General features: G+C 42.1%; 1 protein-coding gene across 5 annotated transcripts in view; it reads left to right on the plus strand.

Moving 5' to 3' along the window:
• Positions 1 to 19,029, plus strand: part of LOC121914888 (ankyrin repeat and fibronectin type-III domain-containing protein 1-like) — a 311,519-nt gene that overhangs the window by 254,669 nt on the left and 37,821 nt on the right. For all 5 annotated transcript variants that reach the window (XM_042438666.1, XM_042438667.1, XM_042438668.1 and 2 more), the window contains 4 exons: positions 13,047 to 13,248; positions 14,948 to 15,155; positions 17,175 to 17,369; positions 18,551 to 18,664. In XM_042438666.1, coding sequence (XP_042294600.1) covers positions 13,047 to 13,248; positions 14,948 to 15,155; positions 17,175 to 17,369; positions 18,551 to 18,664 — 719 coding nt within the window. The remainder of the gene's footprint in view (positions 1 to 13,046; positions 13,249 to 14,947; positions 15,156 to 17,174; positions 17,370 to 18,550; positions 18,665 to 19,029) is intronic.

The following is a 19,029-nucleotide window of genomic DNA, read 5'->3' on the forward strand; positions in this document are numbered from 1 at the left end:
AACAAACTGAAGGGTCTTGTTTTGGAGAAATATAGAAGGACAGGAATAGCAGTGGAAATAATCAGCATGGCGAGCGGGATGTGCGGCAACATCTTTGCCTATGTAGTGTGCTAAGCATATTGTCGAATAGCCACCAGAAGAGCGGTATGTCTCTCTAGCTAGACCAGGAGCAGTTTCCAGCCAAGCCAGGAAGGGAGGGAGCATGCTGCTATTTCACTGTGGATCTGAGTGAGAACAGTGGAGAGCTGGAATGTCTGTCCCTTGTAACCCTGGGTTGCACCGATTCCAGTCAGTCTGGTGCCGAGATTCGGGTTTCACTGTGGACTTTAAAAACCAGCCATATTTAGCATGCGCTTCTCTGGCCCTGTTGGGGAGGGGGAAACCCACAGTACAACTAATAAAAAAAAAGCCAAACAAAAACAATGTAATTAAAGGGAACTATGTGTTCCCATAGCAAGAACATTTGCCCAACATTTCCTCACTTCGATATTTAATGTGAAGCAGCAATTAGGGGTTGGCGGCGAGGAATGCATTGGGGAAAACCCGCTGAGCCTCTCCAGTATCTAATTTGTGGGAAAGGGAAGGAGACAGTCCCTCAAGCAGTACAGCCGGATTCTCCTAGCAAGGATGGCATGCCGTCCAACCATACCTATTAAATAGGTACATTGGTTTCCCTCCAAGCATACCAGCTGTTGATTTGTGCCAACCTCATAGCACTAATATTGGAGCATAACCTCTAAATGTACCTACTGAGCTGGCAGCATACCAGCGTCCTTCTATTTTATTTTTATTTTTATTTGCAGTTGTAGGTCTGACAGTGTTACTAAAACATACTGAAAGTCTGTGGAGGAAGTTATCCTGGGATTTAGGTTTGTGTGACGCACTGACAACTACAGCGTGGAGTCTATAAATGTGGAGAGCACATGAAGCGAAGGTGGCCAAAAATTCTGCAGTGGGGTGTGCCAGCCACCAGGCTCCATGGGGGAAATATATCCTGCCCACTGGATGTCAAATGAAATTAGGTGCACCGTAAAACGCCGGCATGCATTGCTCCCTGGGCAGAAGGAACTACTGTATATACTCATGTATAAGTCTAGAAGTGTTAGTCCAAAAATTGACCCCCAAAACCTGAGTCAACTTATCCACGGGTCAGTGTAAATACTACACTTTTCCTTGCTCCATCCTTGTCTAGAATAGTACAATCTAACAACAAGCCGCAGTTGGTTATACTGCAAGTAGGCCAAATAGCCTGGAGCAAAGCAGAGTTACGATTCAGAGCGAGAATAAGAGAGCAAACAAAGGTAATCATATAAACAGCTTGTAAAACTGGCGGTCTCATTTAAAGCCAGGTATTGGCTCCCCAATTGTCTCGTCCGGTCTTTTTCTCTTCCAGGAAAAGAAGGCTTGGTCACCGTAAATGAGTCCTTGGCCGAGGAAGGCTGTGCATGGGAATCCCAGCAATTCCCTGTGAATTCCAAAGCTCTGGACGAGGCTGAAGATGCAAGAAGAGATAGCAAGTCCTTGCAGCTTATATAAATCAAATGATCAAATAAAATAGGTTTTATTATTTTGATTCCAGAGAAGTAACTATCTGCTAAATGAAAGAAGGCTTACAGGTCGTGCAGACTGGCGTTCACAGGCAAGGATTAGAGAAATGCTTGATAGGCTATGTTTATACATGCATAAAGAAACCACAGATGACAGATCTGTCAGGTTTCCCAGATACCTCCAAGATTTCTCCTGGCAAAATGTATTCCTTAAAAATCCTCATTCAGAACACTTCATTGTGAAATTATGGGAACTTTCCCCCCTCTCCCTCCCTTTGCCCTTGTTGTTATGTGCCTTCAAGTCACTTATGACTTATGGCAATCCTAGGGCAAACCTATTCTTGGCAGACATTGTTCAGAGAGAGTTGCCCTTGCCTTCTTCTGAGGCTGAGAGGGTGACATGCCCATGGTCACGCAGTAGGTTTCCTTCTCCAAGTGGGGATTCAAACCCTATTTTTCCAAATTTTCCTATTTGTCCAACATTCAAATCACCACACCACCATTTCACCCTTTTAAAACTGTTAAAACTGTACCTCTTTAAAAACAATGTGTGGCATTCGGAAGACAAAAGCAAACAAACCAACAAAGAACATGTTTATAGTTTTTTGTGGGTTTTTTGGGCTATGTGGCCATGTTCTAGAAGAGTTTATTCCTGACGTTTCGCAAACATCTGTGACTGGCATCTTCAGAGAACATGTTTATTGACTTCTACGCTCATCTCATAATGCAAGCACATAACTTGGTGGGAAAAGAAAGAATTGACAATGGGGAAGGAATCCGACTTTCTCCCAAAGGGTTGGCAACCCTCATAGACAAGGAGTAGATCCCATTACGTTGTGCTTTCTCTACACTTGCAGATCTGTGAGATGTAAGAGTTGGGCCCCTTTTACATTTGTATAAGACACAAATGATTCATCTCTTTGGCCTCTGACTTCTGAAGACCACCCGTAAGAGTCACAATGAAGGCTGGCAATGTACTGATGCTGCTAATGGTGCCAAAAGGCAGCCAGCACTTGTAGAGGCAGAACGCCGGTGGTCTCAGCATGCCTGCGCAATGGATCCCAGCACGGTGAAATTGGTGTAGACCTTGGTTAGAGGAACGTGTTCCATTTCAGAACTGGTTGCTGCAGATACCTTACCTTGTTTAACTGGAAGGTGTTTCAGTTTCATAGGAACATTTAGCCATGGAGATTGCACTACGGAGTCTCCTTACTCCCTGTGTAACCTTGAATCCATGGGCCCGTACAGACAGGCCAAAATAAAGTGCTTCAGATCACTTTGGAGATATGTTGTTTAAATGACACACACATCTTAAGAGGCCAGAAGTTGTGCCAAAGCTGCGCTCCAGTACTTAGGCTTTGGTGCAGCTTCTGGCCTCTTAGGACGCATGCATCATTTCAACAGCATACATCCAAAGTGACCCGACGCAGCTTTATTTTGGCCTGTCTGTATGGGCTCCATATTACTAATGTATGTACAGTCACTGTGAACAGATATATTGCGAGATTCTTGGGAACCATATAATTCATGCATCTTCTATGATCTAGAGGTATTTCATGCCCTGCATGTGCCTCTCCAATTACTCCGTTATCTGATATAAAAAGATGTAAGCCTGTTCATAATAGAATTCCCCCCACAATGAGTGATGCTAAGATTACTACTCATTCTATAGTAGACCTAAAAAAGACCCAACCAAAACAAACCCACAGACTGTTGCTTGGCTCCTGCTGACTTTGTGGTTAACAACAGGGCCTCTTCTCCTGAAGCTCTGCTGGCATCATTAAAGATGCAGGAGAACAAACACAAATGTTTTTGGCGTGAGTAGAACCTCTATAAGTTTAAGTTGTTGTTGCAAGACCAAACAGGCATGTTAAAATCGGCTCTGTTCAAAACAAGATGCTTTGCCAAAGGACAAGAAGAATAGGCCAGAGTTTCAGCCGAATGTCAAGCCTAGCTTCTCACGGGTACGGACAGATTTTCCGTACCCACAGTACAAGGTTTCAAGTCAACATCCCCATTGATCATCTTTTGGTTCAGCAGAAACAGTCAAAGTCCATATTTAGCTAATGCTGTAAGGATTTCACATAGAAAGTAGAACATAGAGTCAAGGCAGATTTTGCTCAGTGAAAACGGCTTGGTTTCCTTGAGCAAAGTCTTCCTTTTCCTTTTGAACTTCAAACAAATTTGGTGTTTGTGTGTGTGTTGTGTAGTAGTCTAGTTTTGCTCTGAATAGAGGCTGTATTAGCTGTGTTTTTTAAAAAGTTAACAAATTTATTATAGGATGCGTTTTCTGGACTGCCTTGTGCATTGTGGGTAAGTGGGGTGTAGCCCATGTAGTAGCTGTAGTCCATGAAAGGTGATGCTGTAAATATGTTTCTAAGGTGTCATGAGACCTCTTTGTTTTTACTACAACAGACTAAAATGGCTGCCCTTTGGATTGCATGTTGTTTATAAAAAAATTCTTGCCCTGAATATTGAGTTTATGAACAGAGAATGGTAAATATAAACAGAAACGTGGATGTAGTGATCGTATGTGTTGGCTGACGTCCGCTGCTGTTTCTCACTAAAGCCCACAACCAATGTCTAAGGGAGATCATCTACCAGCCAACACTGTGGACCTTTACTGTAAGGCTAGAGGCACCATCAAGGCGAGGAGAGATATGGAGCTTGCTCAAAGCTTACATACTTCTGCAGGAACATGCGCATCCAATGCTCCATCTCCATGGAGGAAACTTCTTGGGAGTAAAGCTTGCTCCCCTCCATCGCTTCAGCTTAGTTTGGAAGCATGCCTTATAGAGTTGCAGGTCATTCTGAGGAAGAGTTTTGGGAATCAGAGGATGTGGCTTGGCTACTTGCACAGAGCAGAGGAAGCGTAACTCACTCATGTGGGTCCTCCTTCTCCACAGAGGTCTTAGATGGAATTGCTACTTTCTGCTACTCAGGAAATTAAAAAATCCATGTCTTGTGTCCCTTCCTGCAGTGTATGTGTGAGGGTTTTAAGGGATCAGGATATGGCCATTATTACCTTGTGACTCCAGATAGTATTCTGAATAATTGGTTTCCCTGTCCCTTGAATATATATCCCTTATATGCCATGATTTTAAAATCAATATTTATGCAAGGCCCTCAAGATCCTTCTGGAAAAAAAACTTTCCAAATTTAATCTCCAAATTAACATGCCGTTCCTCGCGACGCGTTCAATTAATTGCAGAAGGGACTTAAGTAAATTTGACTAGCACACTTGTGGCTTCACTCTGAGCCAAGATGTCTACCACACAATCTCAGCTGAAGTGTGAGAACACAAACACTTAGGGGTAATTGATGCTAAATCTCTAGCAATTCTCACCTCATTAGAGAGGTGTGAATTAATTCCTAGCTACCTGCCCAACCGTGTTGCATGGAGATTTGCATTCCTGCTCTTCATTTCCTCCACTTCCTGATGTGACTGAGATACGGAGTGACCGCATGCTACTATGCCTTCAGTCCTCCTCCATGAGTGAATCCCTTCGCTGATGGTTCCCGTTAAATTGTAAAGAGAACCGCCCTTCTTTAACTGATGCTACTTTATTGCTGTCTCTTGATTCCCCCCCCTTTTCCTTTTCATGGGATATATCTGGCATCATTTAGGGCTGATACTGGCATTGGCACACCTCTCTAGGGTTTTTTTTTGGTTTGGTATCACTTGACTTGTGCTTCCTGGCCAGATGAACATGGCAGTCCTTAAAAACAAATCCAGGGATAGCCATGTTGGCCCTACAGTAAAGTGCAATAACATCCAAAATTCATAAAACAGCAATACTTTTATTGGGCCAACCAAAATGCAAAGAAATACATGGTGCATGCTTTTGAAGCACCACTGGCTTCTCCATCAGTCAAATGTTTCCTTAATCTCTTGATAAACATCAGGCTATAACTTACAGTACTATGTCTTGCAGTAAATTAACTTGAAAATTAGTTACCCCATGGATCATAAGGAAAGAATAATGGCCAGCAGGTTTAAGGTTCTCCAATACATTTACATGTTACACAACTTATACGTGTGTATACTTGTGACGTTTCTAATTCCAAACTGAGAAGAAAATAATCCACAACTAAGAGGATACTATGCTCACTATCATCATCCTTTGATCCCTCACCATCATTTCAACATATGTCTTCAACTTCAGAGGCTAGTTAGGTGCTAACTAGAAATAGAGCTTTCTCTATGGCAGGTCCTCAGCTGTCAAAACTTCTCCTTAAAAAGTTCTTTTCACACCTTTCCCTATCTTTTTAGGCACAAAGTTAAAACCGTTCCTTTATTCCATTCTGAGTATTTACCAAATGACATTCTTTGTTTGACTAGTGTTTCGGGTTTTTGGTTTGGTTGGTTTGTTACAATTGCTGTTACTACTTTTTAAATTATGTTGTGTGCTTTGGATTGTTTTTTCAGATTATTTTAATCTAAACCTTTTCTGCAAATAGTTTTGCTGCTTTTATAAACTGCCTTAAAGGCTTGGGTTTGTGAAATGGTTATGTTGGAGATGCAAAAGCTCCTACACTCCCTTTGGATGCAAAAACTTGTTTTGAGATGATTCCACCCTTCCAAACTCACATGGGAAGACTCTTCCCAAGCATGTGGCCACAAGTATTTGTCATATATTTAACATTTGTTCTTATGTCTTTCCCTAGACATGGCAAATACTAACTTTGACAGTGAAGATTCAGAAGAAGTACTTGTCATGCAGTTTCAAAGAGTGAAATAATCTTACATTGATTTTATTACTCCCAAAGCAACACGGTGGGATCAGACCTGAAAGCAGGGATGTGATGAAAGCTCATTGCTGTTCATACAGGATTTTTTATTTTCTCAATGTTCAGCGCAAGTATTAGTAAGCTCTGAAATTTGATGCCTGCTCCACAGAGGTGTGATATTTGCAGACATTTCATTTGCAAAAGTAGCAATGCGGGGAGGGCACTTTGGAAATTCAGTGTTCAGGATGTTGTTGTTGTTATTTTGCTTAAGCAATAAAAGTAACGGTGTTTCAGTCATTCATTTTAGTTGTGTGTGTCTCGGTCAAGGCAATTTGAATTATTCCACTTGGCTGCAGGAGGGGAAGGAGGAATTCTATCCTATTTTTTGGGCTATGTGACCATGTTCAGGAAGAGTTTATTCCTGTTTCACCAGCATCTGTGGCTGGCATCTTCAGAGAATGCTGGCATGGAAGTAAATGGGGTATATATACTGTGTAACCCTTTGTTAAGAGGAAGTTAATCTGTGTCTTGGTCAGTTGTTGAATGGCAAGGCCTCTGCATGTCTATTTAATTAGCAATACATTGTCTGCTGAGAAAACCCCTGACCCTGGGTGGTTTTCATGTGCATGTGCATGTGCTGGATCTTGATGTTGATGTTTTTCAGGACTGGTAGCCAAACTTTGGGCCCGAACAGACAGACCAAAATAAAGCTGCTTTGGGTCACTTTGGAGGTATGCTGTTTAAATGACACATGCATCTTAAGAGGCCAGAAGCCACACCAAAGCTGTGCTCCTTAGGACTGGAGTATGGTTTTGGTGTGGCTTCTGGACTCTTTTGGATGCATGCATCATTTAAACAGCATACCACCAAAGTGACCTGAAGCAGCTCTATTTTGGCCTGCCTGTTTGGGCCCTTTGCTTACTTCTTTCCTATTAAAGTTGTCCATGTGTTTGTGGATTTCAATGGCTTCCCTGAGCATTCTGACCTGATAGTTGTTGGCATGGTCCAGAATTTCAGTGTTTTCAAGTAGTACTTTATAACCAGGAGGTTTATAAAATGTTCTGCTATGGCTGATTTTTCCGGCTTATCCAGTCTGCAGTGTCTCTCATGTTCCTCGATTCATGTTTGAACACTGCATTTGGTGGTCCCTATGTAGACTTGTCTGCAGCTGCACCGTATGCGGTAAACTCCTGCGGCTGTGAGATGGTCTCTCCTGTTCTTCACTGAGTGCAGCATTTGCTGGATTTTCTTGGTCAGCATTTGGAGGTTGTGTTTCCTCACCAGTTTCCTATTCTGTCTGTGACTCCTTTGATGTATGGTAAAAATACCTTCCCTTTGGGTGGTTGTTTGTCTTCACTTCTATGGGTTTTTCTGGGTCTGGCAGCCCTTCTGGTGTCTGAGCTGGAATAACCATTCAATAGAGCCCAATCTAGGTGCTTCAACTCATCTTCCAGGAAGTGGGGTTCACAAATCCTATTGTGTTTCATTTTTGTCCTGGGCGATGGTTGGAGTTCTTGTGTAGGTATCTGTTAGTATGTGTAGGTTTTCTGTATACTGGGTGGCCCAAACGTTGGTTTGGTTTGTGGATGACCAGGACATCCAAGAATGGCAATGTTCCTTCCTTTTCTTTTTCCATCGTGAATTGGATGTTTGGGCGAATGTTGTTCAGATGGTTCAGAAACACAGTCAGATCTTCTTCTCCATGGCTCTAACTGGTGAAAATGTCACCCGCATATCAGAACCACGTTGTGGGCTTTTTTGGTGCTGTTTCCAGGGCTTACTTTTCAAAGTGTTCCATGTAAAAGTTTGTTATCATGGGGCTCAGAGGACTTCCCACAACTACCCCATCTCTCTGCTAATAGAATCCATTGTCCCACTGGAAGTAGCTTGTGGTGAAGCAATATTCGAACAGAACTAGGATGTCTTCTGGAAAAATTTGTCGGATGAGTGCCATGGTGTCCATTATGGGGACTTTGATGAACAAGGAGACCACATCAAAGCTGATTAGCATGTCTCCGGGTTAGCGTTCGAGGTTGTTGAATTTTTCTATGTAGTGGGAGGTTTGCCCTATATGGATTCATAATTGTGTGGCCAGAAACTTGGCCAAATCATATGTGGGGTATCCAATAGCACTCACTATCAGAGTGGAATGGAATCCTTGTGGATCTTGGGAAGTCCATACAGTCTTGGTGAAAGAGCCTCAGATTTGCACAAACTTTGGCATGTGGTTGGCTGAACTGAGGAGTTCTTCATCAAGTTGTTCGTTTTCCTGGTGATTTTGTTGGTCGGGTCTTGTTTCAGTTTTTATATATTCCAGGATCCAGGAGTTCCTTGCCTTTTTTGTTTGTATTGTTCTGTTTCCATGATTACCATGGCATTGCTTTTATCTGCTGGGGGAATGATGATTTCTGGGTCCGAATTGAGGTCCTTGATGGCTTTTCTTTCTCTTTTGGTTATGTTGCTGGATGGTGGTTTTGCCTTGCATGGAATCCTTGCTGTTTCTTCTCTTATCTCTTTCCCTTCCTCCAATATCTCCTGAAATTACCTTACAAACCCATAACACACACATACACAGACAGAGAGAGAGCATAATTGCAAAGGATTTGTCCTTTTTTCAGGCTACACAAGCTCATACTCATTTTTAGGGAGATTTATTAATCTTCACAACCCATCCCAAGAGAATGCCTGGCAGGAGCCAATTCCCTGTGTTTCAAAAAAAGCAATATAAAAATGGTTACTGTAATTTTGCAGCCCACATCGTCTCAGATACAATCAGAGTAACTGAGTGAATTACGTGGGGATGCTATTAATACCCCCCGTAGGGCTGCCTTCACCAACATAATCATTAGAGTTGGCGCTCCTTCAGCATTTACTGGAGTGAAGTTATTTCACGCTAACTATAATTTACTGATGCATATCCCTGCCCAGAAAACCAGTTCATTACCTGTATATCTTAGTTCATTCCAATTTGTCTGACAGGTTGTCAGGTGATACAAATTGCCATTCACTCATTGCGCTTAATTATTGAGAGATACGTAATACATTGTTTTCCCTAAAGGAGAGACGACTCAAACGCTAAAAATCCATTTTAGGGTAATATACGTTTATTAAGCCAACCAGGATCCAGTTGGCTCACATGCACCATTTCAAAGCGGCTGCATTATGGATCCAGACTTCATCCAAGTAAGCAAAATGTGCATCCTTAAGGATTTGCACAGTAGTGGTTGGCACTTTTGTCAGCAAGACCAATAAAACATCTGTCAAGGCAGGGATTTTGGTGCTTGGGTTGCACACAACCTCACCACAGATTTCCAGAAACACATTATTATTATTATTATTATTATTATTATTATTATTATTACGGCATACAGCCAACATAAAATAATAAAATGTTTACAAAAATTACCTTACATCCAGTTAGGAACATTTATATTCCAGCATATCATATAAACATTATATTCAAGCTTATCATATAAATGCACGAGTACATACAAATGTTAAGGATAAAACTTTGACCCGAGAAACACTTTTTGTGCAAAAACCCCAAAAGTTTCTGCACGAAAAGTTTTTATTTCTCCTGGAAGCAGTGTCCATTGACCAAAGCTTCATGATGCATTAAAGAAAACCATGCGCATTTCTGCACAGAATGCTTTCCTGAAGCTCTGCTGTGTGTGAACACTGGGCTACGAAGGCACAAAATTCTTACTCTTGCATGATTTTTCCTACATGGGTTTCCCAAACCATTTTGTACTACTACTACTATTATTATTATTATTATTATTATTATTATTATTATTATTATTCCCAGGAAAGGAATAACAGGGAATATTCTGCCATTCCCTTGTGGGCATGGAGCTACTTTTAGTCCAGCAATCCCACAAATCATATAATGGTTGACTCTGATTTGTCTCCTTAGGCTGAGCAACATGTTCATTGAAGGCAAAATTGCTGACCAACTGTTTGAGAGTTAAGTGGAAGAAGCTATTTCTAAATGCACCCTCTCCCATTAAAAAAAGAGCGAACAGACTCCTGGCTCGGCTGCCTCCAGCCCTGACATCTATTTCAGTCAATGTCCTGATTTGTGAGGAGGAAGTATTCATAGTTTGGGAGTTAAGGGTTAGACGAAGGCATAATGCATGCGTGCTCTGGATATTTGTGGTTTTCAACTAGAGTTGATTCAATAAAGAAATAGCTTCTTTTTTTCCCTATGAGTCCTAAATTTTTCTATTCCTGTTCCCCCCCCTTCAAGCGAGTCATGTCAGTTCACAACCTAGACTTGCGTCTGTGCACAATCCTTCTCTGTTAACGTTTCAGACAAATCTAATTAGAGCAAAGTAATTGTTCACAGCTTAGGTTAATTAGTATTTGTGTACGGTGGGTTGGCCTCCTAGGGAGTGCGACCCAACACATGGCTTGGCCTGTATCAGCCTCCTCTGCGGCTTGAAAACTATTCTAGTCGATGCAGAGAGAATATTGGGATGGCTCTTTGCAAGGCCTAAGGTGAAGGGGCTGCAGGAACTGCATGATACTATGCTCCCCCACACACTCACATCTGCTTTCATATTTCCACTTGTAAAGGAGTTGAACTACAAAATCACAGCATTGAAAGGGGCTTCATGGAGCATCAAGTCCAACCCTCTGCTCAGTGCAGATAATCCATCTGGCACATCCACAACAGAAAGCTCTCTAGCATATTTTTTGAAGACACATAGCGAAAGACACCTCACCACCTCTCTATGCAATTGGGTCCGTTGCCAAATTGCTCTCACTGTCAAGAAGTTCCCTCTAATGTTCAACTGAAACCTACCCCCATGTAACTTAAAACCATTGGACCTTTACCGAATGGTTTTATCTTAACTAGACCTTTCTTAGAGGTTTATCACATGTGCCTGCTGTTCCGCCACAATCATCCTGGTTTAATAACAAAAGCATACCAGTTTTGCATCAGTCTTTATCACATATATCTGACGCATGTGACTGCCCAATACTGGAACTACCACACAAGGAGTTTATTGCACCTGAGGACTAATGCTACAGCAGCACATAGACTCATAGAACCATAGAATGATAGAGTTGGAACGGACCCCAAGGGCCATCCAGTCCAACCCCATTCTGCCATGCAGGAACTCTCAATCAAAGAATCCCAGACAGATGGCCATCCAGCTTCTCCTTAAAGACCTCCAAAGAAGGAGACTCCATCACTCTCCAAGGAACTGTCTTCCACAATCTAAAAGGTCTTACTGTCAAGACCTTACTGTTGAGCTGGAAACTACTTTTCCTGTAGTTTGCATCCACTGTTCTGTGTTCTAGCCTCTGGAGCAGCAGAAAACAAGCTTGCTCCATCCTCAGTTTGGATGCTTATCGATGGGTTTTTCCATCCATGCTTTGAAGGCAAGGCCCTAAGGCAGTGGTAACATTAACACAGCATCTTGCGATAAGTATCGCCAAAAGCTCTATTTTTCAACTTTACTGGCAGTTTTAAAGCTGTGTGTGATAAAGTTCCTAGTTCTGCCCTTTGAGGCAACAGAGAACAAGCCTGCACCCTCCTCTTTGTGGCAGCCCTTGAGATATTTGAAGAGTGCAAACATGTCACCTCTCAATCTTGTCTTCATCAGGCTGAACATGCCCAGCTCTGTCAACCTTTCATTATGTATTTTGTTCTCTATACCTCCTATTGTCCTTGTTGCCCTTCTCTGAACTCACTCCAGCTTGCCTACATCCTTCTTTAAAATAAGATGATCAGAACTGAACTCCAGGTGAGACCTGACCAGTGCAAAATATTGTGGGACTATTAAAGAGCTTTCCTGGAATTGGAGACTTTGGTTCTATTAATGCAGGCCAAAACCTTGTCATGGATTATCTGTGGCTTCACGTAGTCGTCTTTCCTTACGAAAATTGTAGCTGTAATTTTGTTTTCAATCAGTTTGACAGCAAACGTTATAACACACCAATACTGTATTAACTTGAATGTGAGGATGGAGACAGGTACAAAATGCACTTGAATGTTCTTGATGGATCACTATTTAGTCGTGGTAAAGATATATGGGGGTAAATAAGGAAACGTAGTACACCACCTACATTTGTAGCGTTGGCTGCATCTGCACTGCACAAATAATCCAGGTTGACACCATTTTAACTGCCATGGCTACATGCTATGAAATTCTGGGAAATGTAGTTTTATGGGACATTTGGCCTTCTCTGTCAGAGAGCTCTGGTACCACAACAAACAACAAATCCCAGGATCCCATAGTATGGAGCCATGACAGTTAAAGTAGTATCACAGTGTCATACATCAGTTTATACATCAATTATGTGACTGATGTATAAATCACTCTCAAATAACCACAGTAAAGGATAGGAAGTTATTTTAAAATGCAATTTACTTTTATTTTCTTCTCTTGTTTTAAATGTTCTGTAAGTTTGTATGTCTATAATCGGTTTGTTTATAAATGTGTTAATAAATGCACGCACCGTTACAACCCCGTCGTGTGGCTTTCAGCATAAGCTGAAAGCTGCGTAAAAGGCACCTGCGTATGATGTGGGTACACTGTATATGGTAAATGCTTTTCTAAAAATCCTATATAGGCCAGCGATTTTGGTACAGCAGTGTCACAAATGTTCATATTGAACAAAATTCTTCTTCAGGCTGAAGTACAACCACACAAATAGAAGGCTCAGTAGACTTCCAGTTCTCCACTTAACATCTTTGACATTTATTAAGTATTTGACTTCTCATTAATCCTTCTTCTTTTTTCCCCTGTTTGCCAGGTCTTCCTCACCTAAAATGACACAGCAAGTGAGGGACCTGCAGCTGGCCCAGTCTAGGAAGCAGCCAGGACCCTCATCTCCAAATGCTGCCAAGAGGCTCTATCGGAACCTCTCTGGAAAATTCAGAGTGAATTACATGTCATTTGATGAAGGAAGCTTAGCAGGGAGGAATGAGAAGGAGAAGCTGCGAAAGTCCTACCTTGTAAGTACGTTGCTTCACTCTAAGGGAGTAGCAATAGCGGGTTTTATAACCCTGCATGCCCTATTACAAGAGGTGGATATGAACCAGGAGACATTCTCAGTCTTTGTCCTTCACTTCATTGTTGCTCATGGGCTATGTTATAGCTCCTCACTCTCTTGCTTACACAATGGTAAATTGTGATGCTTGAAGAAGATGTAAAGCAATCAAGATGTAAAGCAATCAAGCGTTTCCAAAGGAGGGCGACTAAAATGATGAAGAGTCTGGAAACCATGCCTTATGAGGAACACCTTAGGGAGATGGGGATGTTTAGCCTGGAGAAGAGAAGGTAAAGAGCATAGCCCTGTTTAAATATTTGAAGGGATGTCATGTTGAGGAGGGAGCAAGCTTGTTTTCTGCTGCTCCAGAGAATAGGACCTGAAACAATGGATGCAAGCTACAGGAAAAGAGATTCCACATTAGGAGGAACTTCCTGACAGTAAGGGCTGTTCGAAAGTGGAACACACTCCTTCCTCAGAGTTTGGTGGAGTCTCCTTCTTTGGAGGTCTTTAAACAGAGGCTGGATGGCCATCTGTCGGGGATGCTTTGAGTGTGAGTTCCTGCATGGCAGAATGGGGTTGGACTGGATGGCCCTTGTGGTCTCTTCCAACTCTATGATTCTATGATTCTAAGCTCCTAATAAAGTAAATGGTGGTGCAGTGGTTAAATGGCTGTACTGCAGCCATTCACTCTCAAACTATAAGGTTGCAAGTTCAATACCAGGCAAGGGCTCAGGCTTGACTCAGGCTTGCATCCTTCTGATTGTTCTGATCCTACCAAGATTACTGGGGGCAATTAGTTTACACTTTGTAAAGCACTTAAGGAGTGCTGAAGTGTGCTGATAAGTGGTATAGAAATGTACTTGCTATTGCTATTGCTATGTCTCCTCCAGCTATTTACTGGAAAAAGAGAAGAACTAAATGTAATTAGGAGCAACTTGAAAGCCAGTCCTGTTCTACCAATACCATACTGGCAGGAAGATGTTTGGTTAGATTTGGTTCTGCTTGCCACAGAGAGACAAAGAAGTTACTTGCAACAAAATGTTGGCTACCCACCAATCCATTGCTGTACCATCAACCTGGAATTTTAAGAGCCAGAACGCAGCACTTGATTTTTCCCTTCTTCTATCTAAGCTCTTGAACAAGTAGCTTCCCAGCATTCGTAAATATAGGAGAACTGAGTTTATTAGTCCTTTCACAGAAATAAGCTTCACTGATACCTACTCATATCGCCTCATAAAACAAAAAGTGATACTGTATGAATTTTACTGTGGAAGAAGCTATCATTCTGAAAGATAAATGTCATACGATGGTGTTGTGGAAGAATGAGGGGCAATAGTTACAAAACATAGCAGACATTACATTCTGTGTAATCATATATATCATATTTTCAGGTATGTCTAACAAATTCATCAACCAAGCTGAGAATGTGTTCTGAGTGGAACTGTTTGTTGCTTGGTGAATTATAAATGTGACACATATGGCTTGAGTTGCAAATTGGGAAGCAATCGCACAAGCTTTGGCAAGTGTCAACTTTTTCTCACCGACACTCAGACCTAATTTTTAGCATGCTATTTTGATCTTGTTCATGTAGCGGCAGTAGCTGAGCAGCTGAATCTGAGAAATCAGTGACATGTTTGTGTGATTCTCTCCTTTTTTTGTAGTTTCAGGGCAATGCTGCTCTCTTTGAGGCCGTTGAATTGCAGGACCTCGATAAAGTACAAGAACTACTCAGGCAGTATAGCCTCGAAGAGCTGGATCTTAACACCCCAAACAGTGAAGGTCTTCTGCCATTGGATATTGCCATCATGACCAACAATTCCCCCATAGCCAAAATACTGCTGCTAGCTGGAGCCAAGGAAAGCCCTCACTGTAAGTCAGCATGCAGTGGCTGTATGTTTTTGGTGTTGGTCATTGTAGACCCTTCCTTGTGGGTGTTTAAAGAACCCTGGACATTGTGGTTTCCAAATAACAGGAGCATTGGAAAGCTGCTACCTTCTGGTGAAGACTATCTAAATCCTTCCAGTGTTGGTTGACTGCAACTCCCATTAGTTTTAGCAGCATAGCTTGCAGCAAGTGATAATTGGAGTTGGAGACCAACATATACTAACCTAAAAGGAGTTAGTGGCTTGAGAGAGGCTGCAAAGAACAAGAAATGGGATTATCCGTGCCTGTCTTGTTCATATACTTTTAAAATACTGTATATACTCGACTATAAGTCGACCTCAAGTATAAGTCGAGGGCAGGCTTTCAGGCCAAAATTATGGATTTTGATGTGACCCATGGATAAGTCAAGGGTAAAAAACGTAGGGGCATGTAATGAAGCATGTAAAGGACGAAGCAAAGGAAAAATGCCATAATAATAATAGTACCAAATATTATTGTTGTTGTTGTTGTTGTTGTTATTATTTGGGTTCATACTAAAGGATGGATGGATGAGAAAGAAGAAGGGGGTCAGTCCTTCCAGGGCAGATTAAACTCTTTTCTTTCACCAGAGGATGGTTTTTTATATATATATACACACACACACACACACACACACACACACATACACATATGATTTAACAGACAGTACTTACATTGACCCGTGGATAATCAAGTAAGGTTTTTTGGGTCAATTTTTTAGCATAAATTTCTAGACTTATACATGAGTATATACAGTAGTTGTTTGCCAGGCATAATTACTTGGTATAGGAGAAATTGTACTGCCAGATATTCCCATGTCGCTTAATAGTACAGGATCACTTGCTGGGCCTTGAGGAGCCATGCACTTTGGAAGTGATGAGATTAGACTGTGCATGGCATTCCAGACGAAAATCAGTGTAAAGGTGACTTCAGAAGTTGTCACGATCATCTTGACTCGATCTTTCAACAGGGAACCTCAAAAGGAGGTGGCACTGCCAAACATGAAGGGAGAATCACTGCATCTTTTGTGGCCCCCATGTTAAGCTCTTAGTAGCATGTTCTTGCGGGTGATATTCTTTGAGCTGATTTGCACATTACAAGAATTGGGGCAACCAAAGTGTGAGTGTTTCAAGCTAATTTCCTGATGATAGTGGGATTCATGAACCTGATAAATGTCTCAAAATGTCTACCTAAAATGGAACTGTTTTACAACAAGAAACATTAAGACAATCTGATCAGCCATAACTATGAACAAAGGAATTAACCTCCTTTCATATTCTGGACTAGGAACAGTGGATTCAACAGAGAGCAAGCGGGGGAAAGAGGAATGCGAGCAATAAAAGAAATGATCCCAATGCCTAACCAGTGTTATATTGCTAAAGCACTTTCACACTTTGACTGTAACTCCTGAAATAATAATTGAAAAGGTCTCAGTGGAAAGCAGTGAAAGGCAATTCATGAAACATGGCCTGAGTCTAGATGTGACACATGATCAGTGGGAAGAGAAGGAGAAAGAACACAAGCGAGAGGAGAATGAGGGAAATGCAGGATATTTTAGATGCAAAACTATGAATATGCAGGAAAAATCAGAAACAAAAAGAACTGGAAAATGTTGATACTTTCAGAGACTTTTTTCCCTGTCTGGATAAGCCCTGTGTCTCTTGGTGCAGCGAAGAGATTGTCCTCTGACTCAGAAATAAACCTATGAAAGAGCAGCCCTGCGGTTTTATTAGAGATTGTGAATGCCAGTTGCACAAATGCTTTATCCCACATTGCTTGGGAAACAGAGACCAGGATCTGCTGCTTGGGAATTGCTTAGCATGGATAATTTCCATGGAGGGCACCAGACTGGGAGAGACTGCTATAGAAGATCCCTTCAGGGACTTTGGCAGCTATGTTCCTAGTCACGTTCCCCCCCCCCCTTCTTCTTTTCTTGTGCAGCTTCTCTTAACTTTTTCTTTCACCTCTTCTTTTTTGGCCCCAAAGTTGTGAGTCTGGAAAGTCGATCATTACACCTCTCAACACTAGTCCGGGAGGCCGAACAGCGGGTCAGTGATCTGACAGCGCAGGTTGTGAATGAGGCCCCCAACGCAGACTGCTCGGAAAAAGAAAAGCAGCTGAAAGCCTGGGAGTGGCGCTATCGGCTTTATAAGCGCATGACTGCAGGATTTGAGCATGCCCGTAAGTGTCTGGCAGCGCAAGGGGCTTCACTCCACCATCCAAGTAGAACAGGAATGGGAACTGTGAGGATGTTGCTGCAAACTGCAGTGATGGGGAATGGAACCCCACAGTCTGAAAATCATTCCAGGATAGAATTTAAAAAGTTGTTCATGATGTTGTTGTTGTGTGTGCCTTTAAGTCATTTCCAACTTATGGCAACCCTGAGGTGAACCTGTCATGGGGTTTTCATGGCATGTTTCTTCAGAGGAGGTTTGCCCCGGCGATCCTCTGAGGCTGAAAGTGTGATTTGCCCAGGGTCACACAATGGGTTTCATGGCTGAACAGGGATTCGAAACCTGGTCTCCAGAATCCTAGTCGAAGGCTCAAACCACTATGCCATGCTGGCTCCTACCCCTTGCTTGGGGAGATTTCAGCATACTGAACACCTCAAAGGATTAGTTTGCCTATGAACCTGAATGGTAGTGTCTTGCCTGGTTGGGAGGGGGGATATTTTCAAGCTGTGGATGGCTGAATCTGTGGGTGCAGAATCCTTGCATACTGAATGCCAATTGTATTTCTAACCCTAAATACCTTAACCACAGTGAGTTAACTACAAAGCCAATCCTTCCTTCCTTCCTTCCTTCCTTTAAATTGCAAATCTTCCTGATACTGCATTCCTATTTGTAGCAATGTTTAATGCTTCTAGGAAGTTTGAAAATCCAGTATCCTAAATAGTAGTGAATTGCAAAGGGTCTTCATATTTAATGGTGATTGTCCTAGCTACTGTTTTTAGAAATTTACCGGGACGGACGGACATATTTTGGCTAAAATCATGAGAATCAGATTAGAGTTTGTCAATTTTTGTACCCTTTTGTACCCTTTCCTTTATAATTTGAACACTGGTCAGATTGGGGCATTCCTTTAAGTTTTCCCCTTCGGCTGATTCAGCTTACTTGTTCTGCTGCATACATGTAGAATAAACCCATAGCTCTTCTTAGGATCCTGGTCCACAAAGAAAAAAAATACCCTTCTCTCTCAAGTCTCCATTCTTATTATGATCATTCTATTATGATCAAAGTCTCCATTCTTATGATCGTTCTGACTGGCAGTTGGATTGCACATTAGCCTTATATTAATGAAAGAAACATTCCTTCCATTCAAGCTTTTGTGTCCTTCCTGACATGTCCGCTCTTTGTTCTCAGGCGTTCCAGATCCACCCACAAATGTCCACCTCTCAGTGGCCAGTAGCACATCTGTGGAAGTTTCCTTCCAGGAGCCCCTAAGTGTCAATTCAGCCGTTGTCACCAAATACAAAGGTAAACTCATTGGTTGCACAGAGCCATGTTTCCTGTCAGTTTGGAGACCAAGAGATGGAAATGTTTCTCCCATTGTGACAATCCTTAAGGACCTAGAGCTTGTTTCCTAAGGGTTATCTACACTGGCAGAAAATGTCACACTCACCCCAAAGCCAGTGTTGGTGGTCCTCATGATGTACGCTTATATCTGGGGAGATAGCCACCATTTTTGGCCCTTATCATGACTTTGTTCTCGATTAAGCAAAGTTGAACTAGTCAAAATGGAGGGGTGGGGTGCTCAGGTGTTTCCCAGAATCCCTGAAGAATTCTCAGATTTGGTGTGTGTGGACATCTGGATCAGATCCAACTTGACCTGATCCAGTTGT

The sequence above is a fragment of the Sceloporus undulatus genome, chromosome 8, assembly GCF_019175285.1.
Source record: "Sceloporus undulatus isolate JIND9_A2432 ecotype Alabama chromosome 8, SceUnd_v1.1, whole genome shotgun sequence".
NCBI classification, from domain to species: domain Eukaryota; kingdom Metazoa; phylum Chordata; class Lepidosauria; order Squamata; family Phrynosomatidae; genus Sceloporus; species Sceloporus undulatus.